This window comes from Populus alba, chromosome 1 (genome assembly GCF_005239225.2).
Source record: "Populus alba chromosome 1, ASM523922v2, whole genome shotgun sequence".
Classification (NCBI taxonomy): domain Eukaryota; kingdom Viridiplantae; phylum Streptophyta; class Magnoliopsida; order Malpighiales; family Salicaceae; genus Populus; species Populus alba.
The window spans coordinates 11,087,816-11,106,455 of NC_133284.1; the positions used below are offsets into that span (position 1 = coordinate 11,087,816).

At 36.0% G+C, this 18,640-nt stretch overlaps 2 protein-coding genes and 1 pseudogene across 2 annotated transcripts; all 3 read right to left on the minus strand.

Moving 5' to 3' along the window:
• Positions 1–2,434: 2,434 nt before the first annotated feature.
• Positions 2,435–5,961, minus strand: LOC118035993 (flavin-containing monooxygenase FMO GS-OX-like 2). The gene is made up of 7 exons (XM_035041670.2): positions 5,201–5,961; positions 4,916–4,986; positions 4,362–4,514; positions 4,180–4,262; positions 3,906–4,041; positions 3,641–3,814; positions 2,435–2,928 (listed from the first exon to the last, which is right to left on the minus strand). Exons 1-7 carry the CDS (start codon positions 5,760–5,762, stop codon positions 2,749–2,751), a joined length of 1,359 nt encoding a protein of 452 aa, XP_034897561.1. The 5' UTR covers positions 5,763–5,961; the 3' UTR covers positions 2,435–2,748.
• A 143-nt stretch (positions 5,962–6,104) lies between these two features.
• On the minus strand, positions 6,105–10,363 carry LOC118035991 (flavin-containing monooxygenase FMO GS-OX-like 4). The gene is given in 8 exon segments (XM_035041667.2): positions 6,105–6,451; positions 7,429–7,602; positions 7,689–7,824; positions 7,923–8,005; positions 8,130–8,282; positions 9,132–9,202; positions 9,508–10,125; positions 10,128–10,363. Coding segments are annotated over 8 exon segments (1,476 nt in total). The 5' UTR covers positions 10,189–10,363; the 3' UTR covers positions 6,105–6,271.
• Positions 10,364–10,634: 271 nt separating this feature from the next.
• On the minus strand, positions 10,635–13,937 carry LOC118036089 (uncharacterized; annotated as a pseudogene).
• Positions 13,938–18,640: the final 4,703 nt, after the last annotated feature.

Consider the following 18,640-nt stretch of genomic DNA (forward strand, 5'->3'; position numbering starts at 1 on the left):
AAAAGTTCAAGGTCAATTAGGGGTTCGATTGAAAGCAATTGAAAGACAGAGGACTAAATTGAAATTCAGTAAAAATCCCTAATTCAGTCCAAAACGACACCGTTTTACATTAAAAAAAGTCTTCTTCTTTTACCCGGTTAAAACTGGTTCGGTAGCCTACTTTGCAGGTGCATTTAATGCACTAAACGTCCACCAAATTTATCCAAACTTGCACGAAAATGATCCTCTACAGTCAATCTACATCCCCATGTGAATATTTTGGTCTGAATGACAACTAAGCGGCACCGGCGCCGACCTAAAATGCCACCTCAGGCAGCCGTTTCTGCAGTTTTGACAGTGCACCAAGCCTACTTTGAGCCAACGGTTGGGATCCTTCCCAACTGAATCAAGGGCTGAAAATTTTCTCCAATGTAGACAATATTGCCCTCTTCCACCGCCTATAAATAGAATCTCTGTTGATGACCTGAGGGTGGAGAGAATTGAACGCAAAGTTGGACGAAAACCAGCCTTTCCTGCCCAGTTTTCCTGCAACCAGCCTTTTTTTTTTTTCTCTCTCAGCCGTGGCCTTCAGCCACCACCACCACCATCACTCGTCTTCTCACTGTCATCTCCACCTCAAGTAACCATCAAAACACCACACGCGGTGGTCACACCACTTTTGTCTCTCTGTCCTCTGCAAAACCTTTCTCCTCCTCGGCATGCGCTTTTTTCTTCTTCTTCCAGCGGTGACCAGAGCCAGCAACCAATCTCTCCACCTTCAGCCACGCCGCGCGCCGCCGGTCAGATCATTAGCTCCCTCAACGCCAGGTAAGCCGCCCTTCTCCCTCCTTCTTCTTCTTGCCAGTGCATGAAGATGGTGCAACGTGAATTAATTCACGTTGCACCATCTCATGCAACTTAGTCACTGGGCTGCCAATGACTATGTTGTTGTGGGCTGGACCAAGCCCAACCCATTCGGCTGGGGCGGGTCCAGTCCATCCCTAGAATTTCCAAGAAGATTTTGGGCCAAGTTCAGCCCAACTACCACGGGCCGAGTCTGACCTAGCCACTTCTGGGTCTGCGCCTGGCCCGGTTATCTGGGTCTGCACCTGGCCCAGTTATCTGGGTCTGCGCCTGGCCCAGTTATCTGGCCCACATATATTATTATATAATATAATATACATTATAATATTATTAAAAAAAAACAAAAACAAAAACAAAAAAAATCCAAAAATCCAAAAATCATTTTAAAAAAAATTTGTGATTTTCTCAAATATTTTTCTATCCATTTTGCATAATATCAGGTTGTATATTTACATTGTAAAATAAAAATCCGTATTAAAATACCCGGTTTTTTCTCCGAAATTTTTTTTCAAAAAAAAAATCAAAACATTTTCAAAAAGAAAAATATTTTGTTGCATACGGCCAAATCCTAAAAATTTTTTCCAAGCATATTTTTCAAAAAAAAAAAAAAAATCCAAAAATGGATATTATAACCGGTTTATGATTATCCATTAGGATTTGGCCAACATGTCAAAAAAAAATTTTCCAATATTTTCTTAAGGTCTAGATGTAGACTTTAATATTTGTGGGGTGTAAAATTACACGATAAAGTACATCCTCAAGTATTAAAGATACAAGATGTAAATAAATGCAATGCTAAAAAAAATTTAGACTTTAGAACGGTTAGGATTTAACCCGATAAGGTAAAGACTCTCTCATGAAGAGAGATCTGCCTTGAACCTTACAAAAAGACCAACCCGACTTAGAAAAAAACAATCAAACAACAATGCAGCTTGTCTTAGATAGGGTGCATTGAGGGTGATGCGTCTTTCCCCTTGCATAACCAGTTCCTTACCCAGACTCATGTGGACCATAAGTTCCTAGTAACCATAATACTAGGTGGCGACTCCTAAAAATTAATCATAATTTTATGATTAAATCCAAAAAACATTTCCCAACACACAAAACCTCCTGCAGGAGGTGTAACAAAGCGCCTCCGCCATCTCCAGACGACATCGCGTCGGCACGTTCCGCAACAGTGAATATCAAAATTGATCTTGAGACTTATCTGGGATTCAATTTGATCTTTAGGCACATTATGACTTCTGTTTTCAATATCTTATACAAGTTTGATATTTCCTTTTAAGTCAACAACTGAGCTCTCTGTTGATGTAATGATTTTATGTGTTGCATGTTGATTAGGTTGATGGTCCGGTAGATGTGGCTGAGGCAGCCCTAGGGCATTACTTCAGCGCAACCAACGCTGACAGCACTGAAGGGGGAGAGGGAATGTGTATGGCGTAGGCCCAATAAGATGCACAAGGATTAAAACCATGCAGATGCATGCCCAAATGTATTTTTCCTTTCTGGTATCCCACTCTGCCATACAGCTCTCTTTGGGCGTTTCTCTTTGAATCTTTGCTCTAAAGTTCGATAATCAGTAACCTGAAAAAGAAAAGGAACGCTGCTAGTCTTTTATTAGACAGGCTAGTTCACAGCTATATAGAGAAAATCATGAGCTCCCCTGTAACTCTCTATGGTGTTTACATGATCGATAGTATTAAGCCAGTGAGGCTGGACAATTTAAAGTTTCTTTTGAAAACCAAAGAAACACCATAAACGAGAACAATATTAAAACATGCTAACAGGAATCATCCACTGCAACAAGCAGCAGGAATTGGAATGATGCAAGGGTGATTACTTTCAGCTTATAACGCAAGAAATTTGAATTCCTTCACTCACTGATGCTACCATTAACAACATTTTTCAGATGTATTTGCTGAAATCTTCACAGGCTTGCAAAACCAGGTTGTCATCTTCCCATTCATCGCGAAATGTCTTTGGGTTGGTGTTCAATCTCTTGGCTGTTTCATAGAACATTTGTACTCTCCATTCTTCAAAGCAAGGACATTGACACAGAGAAGCAACCCAAGCATTGTAGTCAATCTGCAAAAATTATAACCCAAATAAAAAAGTATATCAGGTAATAAAAGCATGTGTGAAATGGTTGTTTAAGAAAATGTGTCATCTTTCTGGTTGCAAAACATGCACATAGTATGGACAACCTACAAAATAAATTCCAAGTGTGGTTAAGCAAAAAAACTTGAAGATTGGCAACAAACACACCATAAAAAATCACATTGTTATGAAAAACACAGAGGAAAGTTGTTCTGGCATCACTAGCAATGATATGCTCGATGCAACAAAGAGTTTTGACAAAGGCTTTTGTATTAGTCCCTGTCTTATTTCCACTAAGCTCAGAACATAGGCTTTTGTTGAGTTTAGCCACTAAGTTTGGAACTTGGGTCTTTTGTTCAGTTGATTTATGTGGCAGACTAAAATGAAAAAAACCTTTAGTTGGGAATGAAGGTTTCAGAATGGGTGGGGATTGCTGGAAAAAAATTGACAAAGTGAAGTATGATTCCACATTTGAGGCAGGGATAATTTATCCTCAAATGGAAAAAAAGAAAAGATCTTTGTTAATTATCATTAACATATTGAGTGAAGACAACACGTGATGGCTAATGATTTTTATTAGTGCAAGGCCTTTAGGATGAGCCCTGTTCAGTTACATAATTTCTAGCAATGAAACAGGTGCCATACTAAAACTATGGTGAAAGATGGACAAAATTTCTACAGGCACAAACACAAGGCTTACCATTCTGTCCCCCATGTTATGAGTGTGATGCTTAGGCACACCAGAATCTTCAAGTGTCGAGTAGAAGGTGTTAACATCTTCCATCATGTCCTCTTGTGAAGGGAGCACAATTCGATCAGATAGAACACTAGAGATCCACTTGCTTTGAATTTCAAAGATTGGGAAAGGTAAATTCTAGCAAAAATGGTATGCAAAGGATTAATTTCAGCAGTAAAGGCTAACATCCACTAAAAAGAAACGGACATGTATCACAGCAGAGCTCAACCCTATAGGGTAGTCCGACAAAAGAAAGCTGCGGGGCAAAAATGGGTGGGAAAACATGCTTGTAGAGTGGTCCAACACGATTGTCATCCACAGTCACAATGCCATTGGTTTTGAGGAATGGGAAGCAATACTTGTACCTTGATAAACATGAAAAAATTGCAAATTTAACATTCAGTCATCAACAGCATTGCCTAAATATGTCATTCAGAATGAATCTACATGAAAAGAGAGAGAGAGTTCCTAAACTATACCAAATCAAAGACAGTTAAAATTACCCTGTGCAATGCAGAATAATATCAGCGACGATAGTGTTACCATCTCGGAAAGCCACAGAACCATCTTTATGTGCGCTTTTTATCTGCAAAAATTTTTTTTGGTGGGGGGGAAGCACTTTAGATGCAAACTTTCTAATGATAGCCCTCTCGCATTCACTCTCAAAATGGGTTGGTACTCTTACCATAGAATGTAGCCATATATTATCACATTCAGCCCGCTTTTCATATGTATCATCGGCAACTGATCTAGATGCAATGTGCACCTCTTTGGCATTTCCACCAATCTCAAGGGATAAATCAATAGCACTTGCAGAACTGCCAATTAAAATTACAACCTGACATAGAAAAACATCAGCACAAAAGTAAAATGCATTGTAAAAGATAACGGAGTTAAGAGTATATGAGTGAAAATTAAAATGCACACACAAACAGACAGTTATTGACATGAAAGTTACAGAAAGCATCTTAAAATGTACAGAAGAAGAATGTCCCCTGTGGCCTGGCTTGTGAAACAATTGTGGTTAAGTTTTGAAAGCTCGAGGTACTCCCAAGTTCTGTCATCTAGGAAAACCGATCAATTTTATCCATTTAATTGCAATAACTCAAGAAAGAAGTTTGGCTTCTAACCAATTCAAACAGGAGAATTACGCCATAATTAAGTTTAAAAAAAGAACTTCAAGAGACATTCCGTAGAAGCACTCTATAAGGTAAAGAGAAATAGAAACTTTAGACATACTTTATCCTTGAAGAATTCAGGAGTACGATAGTTATGGCTATGTATTTGCTTTCCAGGCCACAAGTTGATGCCTGAAAGGAATACAAACTAGAAGATTAAAGACATAGTTAAAACACCGTTACAAAACATTTTCGAGGAATTGTAATATATCATGCCAGTTTATAAGACAGGAAGATGGATATTGTTTCCCCCAAAATAAAAACACGGGTATTGCCCGATCTTGTAAACACATAATTCAATTTAGAAAATCACCAGGAAAAAAAAAATAGCACAAGCTAAAAATACCAGGGATTTCAGCAATACGAGGTTGTGTGAAATGTCCATTACAAACAACGACAGCATCAAAAACCTCATCTAGCAGATCATCACCACCACCATCAGGTCTCATCCTTTTACACTTCACTTTCAATTTCTTATCAACCATCTCCACACTAACCACCTCACACTCAAACCTCACCATTTCTTCAATCCCAAACTCCCTAGCAAAATCTTGCAAATACTTCAACACTTCTGCATGACCCGGGAACCTTCTAGGGTCGCTCCCTTCACCCGCTCGGGTCACGAACGGATAATCCATAAAGCCCATGGACTCTCTCGGCAAGTTGGTCCGGAGGGACTTGTATAAACTGGTGTGGACGATGTGTCGGGCCGGGTCTAGCCCAAGAGGGTCGGTTTCGACCTGTGGAGTGTACACCCATGTCCCACCAATTTGGCTATCTTTCTCAAAGACAACAACCACTTGGTGACCTTCACGCCGGAGCTCACGTGCCGCCACTAACCCGGCGGCGCCGGCACCGATGACAGCTACGTGGCGAGAGGTGAGCGAAGTAGTATTTGATGTTTGCATGTTTGACACGGTCCATATCAAGTGACACCAGAAGATATTTATAAAGGTTAGGTACAAACGTTAGCCACGAATACCAACACTGCATTAGTAAGCTGCGTTTGTTTTTCATCAACTTCTATGTTTGTAATGAAACAAAACGCAATAAAATATACAAACTAAATTATATTTTATAATGCAGAGCCTAGTACAAAATCAAGTTTGAAATATAATATTTACATATTTTTTAAATTAAATTTTGTAAAATTTTATTTATTTTTATGTTTTAAAAATATTTTTTAAAAATTTTAATTTCTTCATTGTTTTAAATTGATATAATTTTAATATTTTTAAATTATTTTAATGTGATAACTTTAAAATTAATTTTTAAAAAATAAAAAGAAGTTTTTAACAACGATGATATTGATCCCACAAATTCAGATGCTGACAATTAAGCCAGCCTAATAATTTATCTTCCTCCTTTCCTATCCTTCGAACACCTCCATTGAGAGATGCAGCTGTTGCTTTCTTTTTCATGTGTACTTTGTGAAGTCCGCGTAGGCTTCCAAGACCAGGTTATCATCATCCCATTCATCACGGTATATCTCTGGCCGGAGCCGCTTACTCTTGCTAGCTGCATCATACATTTGCCTTCTCCATTCTTCGATCCCTGGGCAACTGCACTGAGAAGCAAGCCAGTTGTCGTACTCGAACTGCAAAATGAGATCCAAAATCTATTAATGGAAGTAATTCTAAGACATCACGATGAGATGATAGTGTCATAAAGGGAACATTCCTAATGGGTTATGTAACCTCTTTGGTTTAATACATCACCATGAATAATCAAAAGTTGCAGATGGAGGGATCTAAGGTCACGTTACCAGGAAAAGTGAACACACAAAGCTATGCCATACTACAAATCACCAAATGTGCAATCAGAAATGCAAGGATCCCGAAACTCAGAAGAAAAAAAAGAGGAATATAAGGATCCATGAAAACATATATATGTGTGTGTGGTGGAGAGACAATTGAGACATGAATTATGACATAAATAAAGAGGACCGGAAGAACTACTAACTTAAAAGAAAATATTTGCTTTTACCTATATTTCTATTTTTTTTCCTAGACTATATTAGGATCAAAAGTCTGGAGTTGATCTCCGTCAAAATCATTCCTGAATCCAATGATGAAATCCTATAAAAACTCTCCTTCATTTTCACGAAGGTCAAAATAAACATTTTTACACAGGTGTTTCTAAGGAGAAACAGATATGCAGTTTACCCCTTTTTTTTCAACTGGGTGCGGTGTTTAAATACCATGTTCAATCATGTGTATTGAAGCTAAGCATTAGATGTTAGATGGAAAATAAATCAGCACGAGTTAAGGCTCAACGCGGTAGTAATGGCTGAAAAGTGTAGAAAGTATAGATCATATTCAACAACAGACCAATTACAATTGCCATTGAGATTTCTGTTATCATTGGTAAATTGACTAATAAAGTGAAGATTTGATGACTTCTCCATCCTTATCATTCATCTAACAAACTCAAAGAGGATTATTTACATGTATAACCTTCAAACTATAAACCCTGATGACCACTGGACTTAACTGATGCATTCTGATGAACAAGTAACAAATTGATATGGAAAATGGAAAATGGGATACAAAGTACACCATACAGAAGGCATACCTGACAACCAGCCAAATTATGAGTGTAGTGTTTGGGTATGTTGGAAGCTTCTAGTGTCTCATAGAAGGCTTTAACATCTTCCATCATCTCCTCAGGTGACGGAAGTGCAATATGACCTGATAAAACACCAGCAATCCACTTGCTTTGAAGTTCAAACAAGGGAAAAGGGACAACCTAGCATCAACCATGGACAAATTATTTTAACATTGCAATTTAATGTTCAGTCAAAATAAAGGAATAAGACATAAACAGAGTTGAACCTTCCACGGTAACCCAACAAATGAAAGCCATGGGGCCAGAGCTGGTGGAAAAACTTGCTTGTACAGGGGGCCCACACGATTTCCATCCACGGTCACAATGCCATTGGTGTCTAGAAAAGGGAAGTGATACTTGTACCTTACAGGCAAGAACAATTGTAACAAAACATTCAGCCATCATTTATTTTCTACGAGCAGCAGTATGCATAATTTAGCATTGAAATATTTGAGAAGTACCCAGTGCAATGTAGAATAATGTCAGCAACGACAACTCTCCCATTTCTGAAGATCACAGAACCATCATCATGCACACTTTCTATCTGCATCATTTTAATAAATACAAGCATCTTAGAAGAAGCCCTTCTCGCAGATCAGAGTCAAAGAACTTCCTCCACAAACTTCTCATGACAGTTGCCCAATCTAAATCTAGGTGAGTTCTTTTACCATAGAATGAAGCCACATATTATCATATCCAGGCTGCTCTTGATATGTTTCGTCCGCAACTGATCTTGAGGTAACATGGACCTCTTTAGCAACTCCAGCAATTTCTCTGGATATATCCACAGAACTAGCTGAACTTCCAATCAAAATTGCCACCTGTTCCAACAGGAAAAAAAAAAAAAAAAACTGATCAGCCAGGAAATATAAATGATCTCTTATAAAAGGAGGTTACTACAAGAAGCAGAATCAAGAATGATCACGCGCAACACACCAACCTAATAAACAAACGAAATGATCACAAACCCAAGACAAAATTGAAGAGCTACAGATTTCACAACAAACTATTAATAAAGGATTGCGCATCTTTCACAAAACTGATAATGTGCATTTGCACAGGAGTGGGGCAAGATCATGTTAACAATTTATCGTAATCTAATCTTCCCAAGCGCTTCAGGTTTCTTTACATCAGTTGTTGCACTCCTTTCATTCTTGTTTATCTCGTATAGGTGGTGCCATGACATATAGTACTCGTACTCACTTGTATCTAATCAATATCATTTATACTTTTCACAAGAACAAAAAAAAAAGAAAAAAAAAACTATCACCCAATTATGGTTCCAACAAGACAGTGTCCTCAGAGGAAAATTCAGGAAGAAACCTTGCCAATTGCCATCAATATTTTTGCATGAAGCTATCCTCAAGACTCACTCAACCATCAACCCTTTTGGTGCAAGCTCAAGACCTTTATCATTACAACAGGACTTTCATTTCAAAAGAATGAATACAGTAGTTAGAAAATCTCGCACCTAACTAGTAACATTTCCTCCTTTGTGCTAATATTTGCATATCTCTACACACTTACATGTATAAACTAAGCATTCAGATAGTTCTCGACCATGAAACTATAGATTCATGCACACAAGCCGAATGCTATTAGAAAATACGTGTAGTATACAGTAACAGAAAAGCGAGTTCATGAAATGATACTAGAAACTTGAGACAAACTTGATCTTGAAAGCCCTCAGGAGTACGATAATTGTGGCTATGGATCTGTTTTCCTGGCCATGAACTGATCCCTGAAAATAAGACGAGTAAAAAGATCACTCTATTACTTCGTTTCTAGAGCTCCACCTACACAAAGCATGAAACTTGACAGAGCATAGAATCCAAAACACACACTCGCAGAAAGTGGTTTCAATCCAATCAAACCAGCTTAATCATCAAGAACAACCCATAATTCCACAGTAAAAAAAAAAAAACACCTGTCAACCCAAATATGAGCATTCTTCTATGAATTATACTAACCTCAATCGACAAAACAACCAAAAGCATAACCAATCCTAAATAATACAAATTTCAAGAGAAGAAATAAAAAAACTACCTGGTATTTGAGCAATTCGAGGTTCAGTGTAATGTCCATTACAGATAACAACAGCATCATAAATCTCCTCGTCAACATCAAATCCAAAACTAACCTCCCTATCATCATCACTTATTTTCCTTTTAGACCTCACAATCCACTTTCCAATATTATCCTCAACAGGTCCCACATGAACCACTTCAGTATCAAACCTCACCATTTCTTCAATCCCAAACTCACTTGCAAAATCCTGCAAATACAACACCACCTCTCGATGGTCCGGAAACCTTCTCTGGTCTCTCTTTTTATCATTTTTTGCTATAAAGGGATAGTCTTTGAAACCCATTACTTCTCTTGGGAGGTTTGTCCGGAGGGAGCTATAGAGGCTCGAGTGAATTATGCGTCGATTCGGGTCGAGGCTTAACGGGTCGGGCTCGACTTTGGGATTGTACACCCATGTGCCACCTACTTGGTTGTCTCTTTCAAAGACTACAACATCATGACCCTCTCTCCGAAGCTCACGGGCACTAACGAGGCCGGCGGCTCCGGCACCGATCACCGCCACGTGGCGGGAGATTGGTGGAGGAAGTTGAGGTGGTGGCATTGACAAATGTTTCATTGGTGTTGTTGTGGTGACTACCGAAGAGAGTTCGGTTTTTTGGACACTTGAGAAATGCTAGCGTCAGCAGGGTCCCCATCCATCCGGACCCGCACGTGACCATCTGTTGCTACTATCTTTTCCGTTCGATGTTGTGACCTGTGAGTGGTGACGGAACCAGTTCATGGGCCTGACATTAAGGAAAAGGAAGAGGGACGTGCAGAGGGCAGATTGATGGCCCAAATGGAAGGGATGGCTGTCCTTCAAGGCTCTCAGCAACAAACTGGCCGTCGCCTCCTCCACAATTCTAGTATCGAATCCCAATCTCATCGTGATTTTCTAGTGCGATCCGAAAAAGTTACTGACTTTACACTGCAATGTAAAGTTACTGACTCCAAAAAAGTTAGCACGCGTCGTCGTTCTTCTATATTTACGCATAAATTGTTAATATGATGCTTATGTTCTTGTAAATGGCTATCTCCCCTCACCTGTTTCTTTGCAAGATTGTCAACATGTCTTCTAGAAGTGCCAACTATTTTCTCCAAACACCTCAAGCTGGAGGCGTACATCTTTTCACCAACGAACGATATAATAAGGCATAACAACAACCAACTTTTTTTCTAGTTTATTTGCGAGAAAACATATTTTTTTTCGTTGTTATTTCACTTAAACCCATGCAAATAAGGTGTATGAATATGTGTGGTCATTTAGAAATATAACACATAACATAAGTTCTTAAAAGAGTACTAAACAATCATCACAATATTCACTCTCCCAAGCTCGCGCCCTTGTGGTTATATTTTTCTTTCTTAAAATTATTATTTTTTATTTTATTTCAACCCGATAAGTTATAAGAGATTCACACATTCTTTTTAGATATTCCTCAATACTCTCTTGTAAAATTAGATGGTACCACTAAGTTTTATCTTAATAAATATAATTTTTATTTACTAAACAAGTTGTACCAATCAAATAAGTGATCTATGTCACAAATTCACCTAGTAAAAATTTAAGGGTCAAAATGAACCTTCAAGGTGGGGGTTTTTATTTTGATACGCCTCATGACTCGCTCACCAGGGTTATTATGATTATAGTGACCCTAGTTATAGTTATTTTGATGGTGTCTATAGTGAACATGCCTTTATTAGTTAGTATTAAAAATTTTATTTTTAGTAGCTTGTCTTATTTGGAAAATCTCTATGAACTCTACTCTCTTCGAAATGGTGGTCATTTAGGATAGTATGAGGTGTAGTTGATCTTCAATGGTTATAAAGGATTTACTAACAGTCATACAGTCAGTGGCGGAGCCAGAGATTTTTAATTGAGGGGGCAAATTATTAACAAATACTATATTATATAGACATGTATTAAAAATCAATTCAAAACATATATATTAATTCATATCAATTCAAAACATATATAGTAATTCATATCAAGTAAAATTAATACAAAAATACTTTTAAAATGAAAAAACTTAAATTATAATTGTTCTCTTCGAGTTTTCATATTTTGAAACCGCTTCATAATAGCTTCATTATCAATCTTATTGAAGATATCTTTCTCAATGTATACAACCAAACTATCATTCATCCACTTATCTCCCATCTTGTTCCGCAATCTACTCTTGACAATATGCATAGCAGAAAAAACTCTCTCCACTGTAGCAGTTGCAACTGGTAGAAGTAATGACAATTTGATAAGCATATATACCAATGGAAATATCAAATTCTTCTTTGTTTTTACCATTTTCTCTGCAAGACTAGCAATACCTTCAATACCAGAGAACTCATCATCACCACGTAGATCAATAATATACGTATCAAGTTGGTCACCAAGTACCATAAGGTCCACTATAGAGAATTCACTAGGATAAAAAAGAGCAAGACGAATAAGCTTTTCTTTGTTGAAAGTAGAGAAAGAGTCATTTGGGCTTAAACATGCCACACAAAGAAGTAACTCCATACTCGTCTCGGTAAAACGATCATCCAATTCAGTAAGTTGTATGTCAATGATATTGTTAAACAATTCATAACGAAAATGGTGTAAGTTTGTAATCCCTTGAGATTTTCGCCTTGAACGCCCACGAAGCTTGTACTCATCATCCATGTTTAGAATATCAATATCATGTTTGATGCAAAAAGATGACACTTCTTCCAGTAAAGATTCCCAATCATTCTCTCTCATCAATTTGAATCGTTCTTTTGATGTTTTCAATAAACTCATAGCATTTTCTATGTCTTGATCTTTTCTTTGTAATGCTTGTGATAACTCATTTAGTAACTGCTAGTATCCTTCTCAAACAATGAAGCATGAACACAAAATTAAATGATTCCATAATACCTGTTAAAACAATCGCTTCCGTTCTCTGTTCTGAGTTCATCCCATCCTCCCTTATAATCTCAAGCACATCAAGAACTGATGAAAACATTGCAAGTAAACGAATAATTGTAATATAGTGGGAAGCCCCAACGAGTATCACCATACCTTCTAAGAGAAGTTTCTTGATTCAAGCCTCGTCCACTAGAAATTTCCCCATTTTCAAGTCCTTCAATAATTCTAGCATATTGTTTTTCTCTAATCACCTCCATCCTTTTACATGATGCTCCAACTATGTTTATAATGCTAGAAATAAAATTGAAGACATCTCCAACTTCATTATGCTTCTTCGTAACAGCCACAAGAGTTAATTGAAGTCTATGAGCAAAACAATGTACATAATATGCACTTGGATTGCTATTTAGAATAAGTGCTTTCAAGCCATTGAATTCACCTCGCATGTTACTAGCTCCATCATATCCCTGACCACGCAATCTTGATATACTTAACCCATGCTTAGAAAACAAAGCTTCAATAGCTGCCTTGAGTGAACTAGCAGTTGTATCTGACACATGTTGAATGCCAAGAAAACGTTCAATTATATGTCCATTGTTGTCTACATATCGTATAACAACTGCCATTTGTTCCTTGATTGATATGTCACGTGACTCATCAATTAAAATTGAAAATAATGACTCACCTAGATCTTTGATAATCACATTTGTAATCTCCTCTGCAGTAGCTTGAGTAATGTCTTTTTGAATATCTGGAGAAGTCAATTTGTTATGTTTAGGAGCTTCACTGAAAGTAACTCTTTTAAATAGCTTCATTGTTTCTGGAAAGGAAATGCAAGAGCTCTAGATAATTTCCTTGGTTGCTTGAACATTCACATTCATCATGGCCACGAAATGGAAGTCCTTGGATGCAACAAAAAACGAGCACACTCTATTGAAGCATTCAATCGAGTTCGATAATCACTTTGACTCTTTACTGTCTGCTCAGACAACAAAGACATGATACTTTTGTTTTTCATTCATCAAATTCTCACATTTTATCCGAGCTGCATTGTGACTACTATTAGACTTTCCAATATGAAGATCAAATCTTTCCCTTTTTTTCCAATTTGAAAACCCATCACCCACAAACGAATCAACACCCCCTTTTAACTTGAAGAGGTAACAATACAAGCAAAAAGCAGCATCTTTGGCTATACTGTACTCTAACCATGTTGGGTATGCACCAAAACCAAGCCGGATTAAAAGCGTCGTAGTGTTGATATATTCCCAAATTGTTTTTGAGGAAAATCATAGTGTGAAGGTTGACAAGGACCTTTTTGTAGATAAGCTCTTCGGATTGCATCCCTATCATTTATATGGTACTCATAAATTGGTCTTCTTAAGCCAGGGTCAGCAAGAAGAGTGTCGGGGTTGATTTCAATATGACTTTTCTTTGAACTTGATTGAGTTACATGACTTGAAGCTTTGATTGACTCCTCATCCTCAAGGGATTTACGCTTGAAATACTTGTCCAGTGACATGTTAATTTAATATGAACCTGCTGGATTTTTTATCATTATTAGTGTCTACATAATAATTAACACAAGTACACAATAATTCACTATTAAACAAAAGTCAATTGAATTACACAATAATTCTAAATCTTTCATATGAAATTAATAACAAAATACATGTCAATTTATCAAAATCAAAACCTATTTCAATTCGTATATAAATGCATATAATAAGTATGTTGATTAAATTATACTTAATTATTTCTAAACATTTAATTAAGGAACAATGCTTAGTGTATGTGTAAGAGGAACAATACTTGAAAAACATGTTTTCTTCTTGATATTTTACTTACAAATAAATCATGTGAAAAATATTAAATTTCAATAAACTATTCTATCAATGTAAGAGATGTCAAGAATAGCGGTTTTGCATGAATATTAATTTATTTTTTTATAATAAGAAAAGAAACACTTAATTGATTAAATTACCAGATTTAAATATTTATAGAGAACATATTCATAACAAAACCCATAAATTATCATAACCCCTAATATTTTTAATAACTAATTATAAAAGAATAAAACTAAAATTAGACAATAAAATAAAATAGAAAAGATGAAGAAAATTTACCTAAAGTATAAAGCAAAAGGCCAAAAAGCTTAATTGATGATAAATTTGTATAAAGGAGGACTAGGAGAGTAGGAACGGCGGCTGAAAAAAAAAACCCTACTGGAGAAGGAGAAGATAAATAAACAAAAGTGAAAGAGGGAAAATTAGTGAGCTGTAAATTATAATTATATATATATAAAAAAATATTGGGAGCTGTAATTATATATATATACACACACTTTCCGTAACTGTAACAATCACATTAGCCCCCGTAACTGTAACTTTCCTTACTTTCCGTAGCTGTAGCAATAATTCATTAACAAGAAAAAAAAAAAAAAAAAAAACTAAGGGCAATTGCCCCCTTTTGACCCACTGTGGCTCCGCCACTACATACAGTTAACTTGGCAAAAAATAACATGGAGATACATTGGAGAAAAATCCAACTTTAAAATGGTGATTAACTTGGAGAAATAACCAAGAGAGAAATGAAGAATAAACTTAATTAAGTACATCTTTAAATGGAGAGACATAAACTTTGGAGATATATTGGAAATTCTAGAGACTTAGGCTCAATATAGAAAAAATCAACTAAAGTACATCTTTAAGTGGTTAGAATGCTATGCATATGAAACATTCTTTTTTATTTTCATCTTATAAGTGATAAGTGCTAGCCTTGATCACTCTAATCACTCTAAATGGTTCATCCTATTTTAGTACTAACTTTCTTCTTCCTTCAACATTGCTCATTGCTTCTAACTTCCTCAATACCCTATCTTTCACTTTAAATGTCTTATTCTTTACTTTGATATTATGACCAAGTAGCTTAACTTTGAAATACCTCATTCTTCATTACACTAACTCTAAATTCTCAATAAATTATAAGTTTGACCTCAATCCTTGGTTATTGGTGCCAGTAGATAAATATAATACCTTATAGTTAGGGTATTTCTATTTATGCTTGGATCATTGCCTCTATTCCATATGTTAGGAAGAAAGGTTTTTCACAAGTAGAAATCTTATGAGTTATTTGGTATGCTCATAAAGTCTTATCTAATAACTCAATCCATTCAACCTTAGCCTCTTATATCTTTTTCTTTAACCTATTTAACAATATCTTGTTGGTGAGTTCAGCTTGTCTTTTTGTCTGAGGATGGGAGACGAGAGAACCTACGCTCAATATTGAGCCTTTGACATTACTCTCTCATTTTTCTATTGTCAAATTGGGTGTCATTGTCAGTATTGAGCATGTGTGTAAGTCCAAAGTTATACACAATGTTCTTTCATGAAAGAGAGATAACCTTGCTGGTGGTTATTTCTACTAGTGCCTTTGCCTTCATCCACTTAGTAAAGTTTTCAACAGCTACCAAGATAAGTTGTCTTTTTCCGAAGGCTTTTAAGAATGGTCCCAATATATTCATTTCTTATTGTGAAAAAGGCCATAAAGAAGAAATGGTGGTTAACTTAGCAAAAGGCTGGTGAGGCAATGGGGAAAATCTCTAGCACTTGTCACACATCTTTACCATTTCTACAACATCTTTTAAGAGTGTAGGCTAATAAAACCATGCTTAATTTGTTCGGGTTGCCAAGGCTCTTACCCCTATATGGAGTCCACATATGCCTTCGTGGATCTCTTTGAGCACATACTTATTTTTCTCATATGATATGTACTTAAATGATAAAGAGGTAGTAAACCTTCTATATAATTCATCATTTTAGAGGCAATGCCTTACAGCATGATGGTTTTGACCTTTTTTTTTATGGCAGCTCTCCATTAATCAAGTATTGTTTGAGAGGGGTTCTCCAATCTTCTCCTATAGCTCCTTATATGAATACCATCATAATACTTTTTCTTTCACATTTTTTTTTCAAACACCTCAATCTATACCTGATGTGGAAATTCCACCAATTTCCTACTAGCAAGCTTGGAAAGAGATTAACTTGGCTATTATCTTCTCATGAAATTTAGAGATATAGATCAACTTTCCTTCTTTTTTCTTTGAATTGGTGTGTGAAAGCACCTTTTGTTGGTACTTTATCATAAAAGGCTCTTTAGCCCCATATATCTCCTCACATTATCCCATCATTAGTTGAGAGTCATTAAACACTATAAGTGGTTAAGCATCCAAACTCTTTGCTAAACAAAGGCCTCATAAGATAGCTTTATATTATGTTATATATTCAAATATTCCCCCCCAAAGCTATTCAAAACAAGCCCAGCTCCACTTTAATTCGTGTTAAATGCTCTATCAACATGTAACACCCAAGGTCTAGTGGTGAGTTGGTCCTCTACTACATTGGTTTCAACCTCTAGAGAAGATGGCTTGGTAAAGGTGCATTCCACAATGAAATCAGCTAAAGTTAGGTATTTGATAGTTGATCTAGGCCAATATTAGAGCTCGTACTATTCCAGCTCAATAGCTTATTTGATCAAATGACTTGACAGGTTAGGTTTATAAAGGATTTGCCTCAAAAGCAGATTAGTCAACACAATCACTTGATTTGAAATATGGTTTCAGCTTCCTAGCAGCACTAACCAGAGTGAAGGCCACATTTTCAATCTTTATATACCTCATATCGACATCATGAAGAACCTTTTCCTTAAAATCTTCAACCTCTACTTCAATCTTCTATTTATTTTCTTCTTGCTCAACCTTTTTCTATAATGCTTTCTCGTTATCTTTTGATGTAAAACTAATATAAGGAGTTTTTCGAGCTCTACTTTTCCTTAAGTTTCATGGGCCACCCACAAGATTGCATAAAAAGCATGAGTATAAAAATAAAATAGATTGAAAAGACAATAAGCAATTAATATTCATACCATATAAACTATTTTTTCAAAGATAACCCTTTGGCTAGCCAAAAGATATGATACTTATGATTACTTAGGAGTTTTTTAAGTGCTTTTATCTTATATGGATTTAAAGGATGAGCAGTGTTAACTCCACTAGTCACATTCTAAATTGAGGAACATCCTCATATATTATCAAGAAAGGTTGTCAATCTTTCATAGCTAACCACAACTTGCTCATATCTTTATTTTTTTCACTAATTGACCTTTAAATATATTATTCAAAAGGTTTTAGTTCCTTCTCCTAACAAAAATGTAAAACTAATTCACCCATTTTCTACCCTTCAAAGAACCTAATAAAGTAAAGCAATACCTAAATAGTCCTAAAGTAGGAACTTGACCTTTAAATTTTACATATTTATCAAAAGTTGCAAGTGACATCTACCTATTAGGATATAACTAACTCACACACAAAGCCATATATTCAAACATCTTCTTTACAAAGCCATATAAAGGTAATAAATATCAAAATTTAAACAAAAATAGAGGAGCAGTTATCTCCAACTCCATATTATGAGCATCATGTTCTCTACTAATTCTCTAGTGAGAAAAATGAATCCTAACCATATATCATACTGGCATTCTTAGATTTATCTTAATAATGTCATTTATGGCAACTATACTAGCATATTAGTCATTAATTTGGTATGAGTTATTTAGGATTTGGAAGATGGATGCGTTACACCATCTTAGGAAGACCCAACTCCTCTATCATGACCAATAGTGTGAGAAGGATTAGATCCAGCACTTTTGCTAGCCTGAGAATCTCCCTAGCTAAAATTATCGTTAAGCCAACAAGTCATTTTCTGTGACATATTTGAAAATGAAAAGCAAAAAACAAGAGAAGAGGCTTTCCTCACTTGACTTTTCAAAGTAGTAATCTCACACTAAAAAACTAAAACCAAAGAGTTTATTTAGAAGCTCTTGAAGATTATTGATAAACTATATATCTTGTGAAGATAAGAGAATGGCAAGATATTTATAATGGTGTCTGCCAACAAAATAGTACATTCAAACTCACCAAAAGAAATGATCAAGTTTGGCATGACATCATTAATTCAACAAATCTACTTTTACAGATCACATAACAATGTCTTGTATCCCCTAATTTTACAGGTCATATGGTAATGTCTTATATCCCCTGCTTTTACAGACTCACATGTCAAGCATTATTTTGTTTAGGGTGGACCATGATTTGACATGCATTACTGGCCATCAAAATTCATTACTCACATTATAGTTTGATATTTACAAGTCAAATTTTTAACAGAA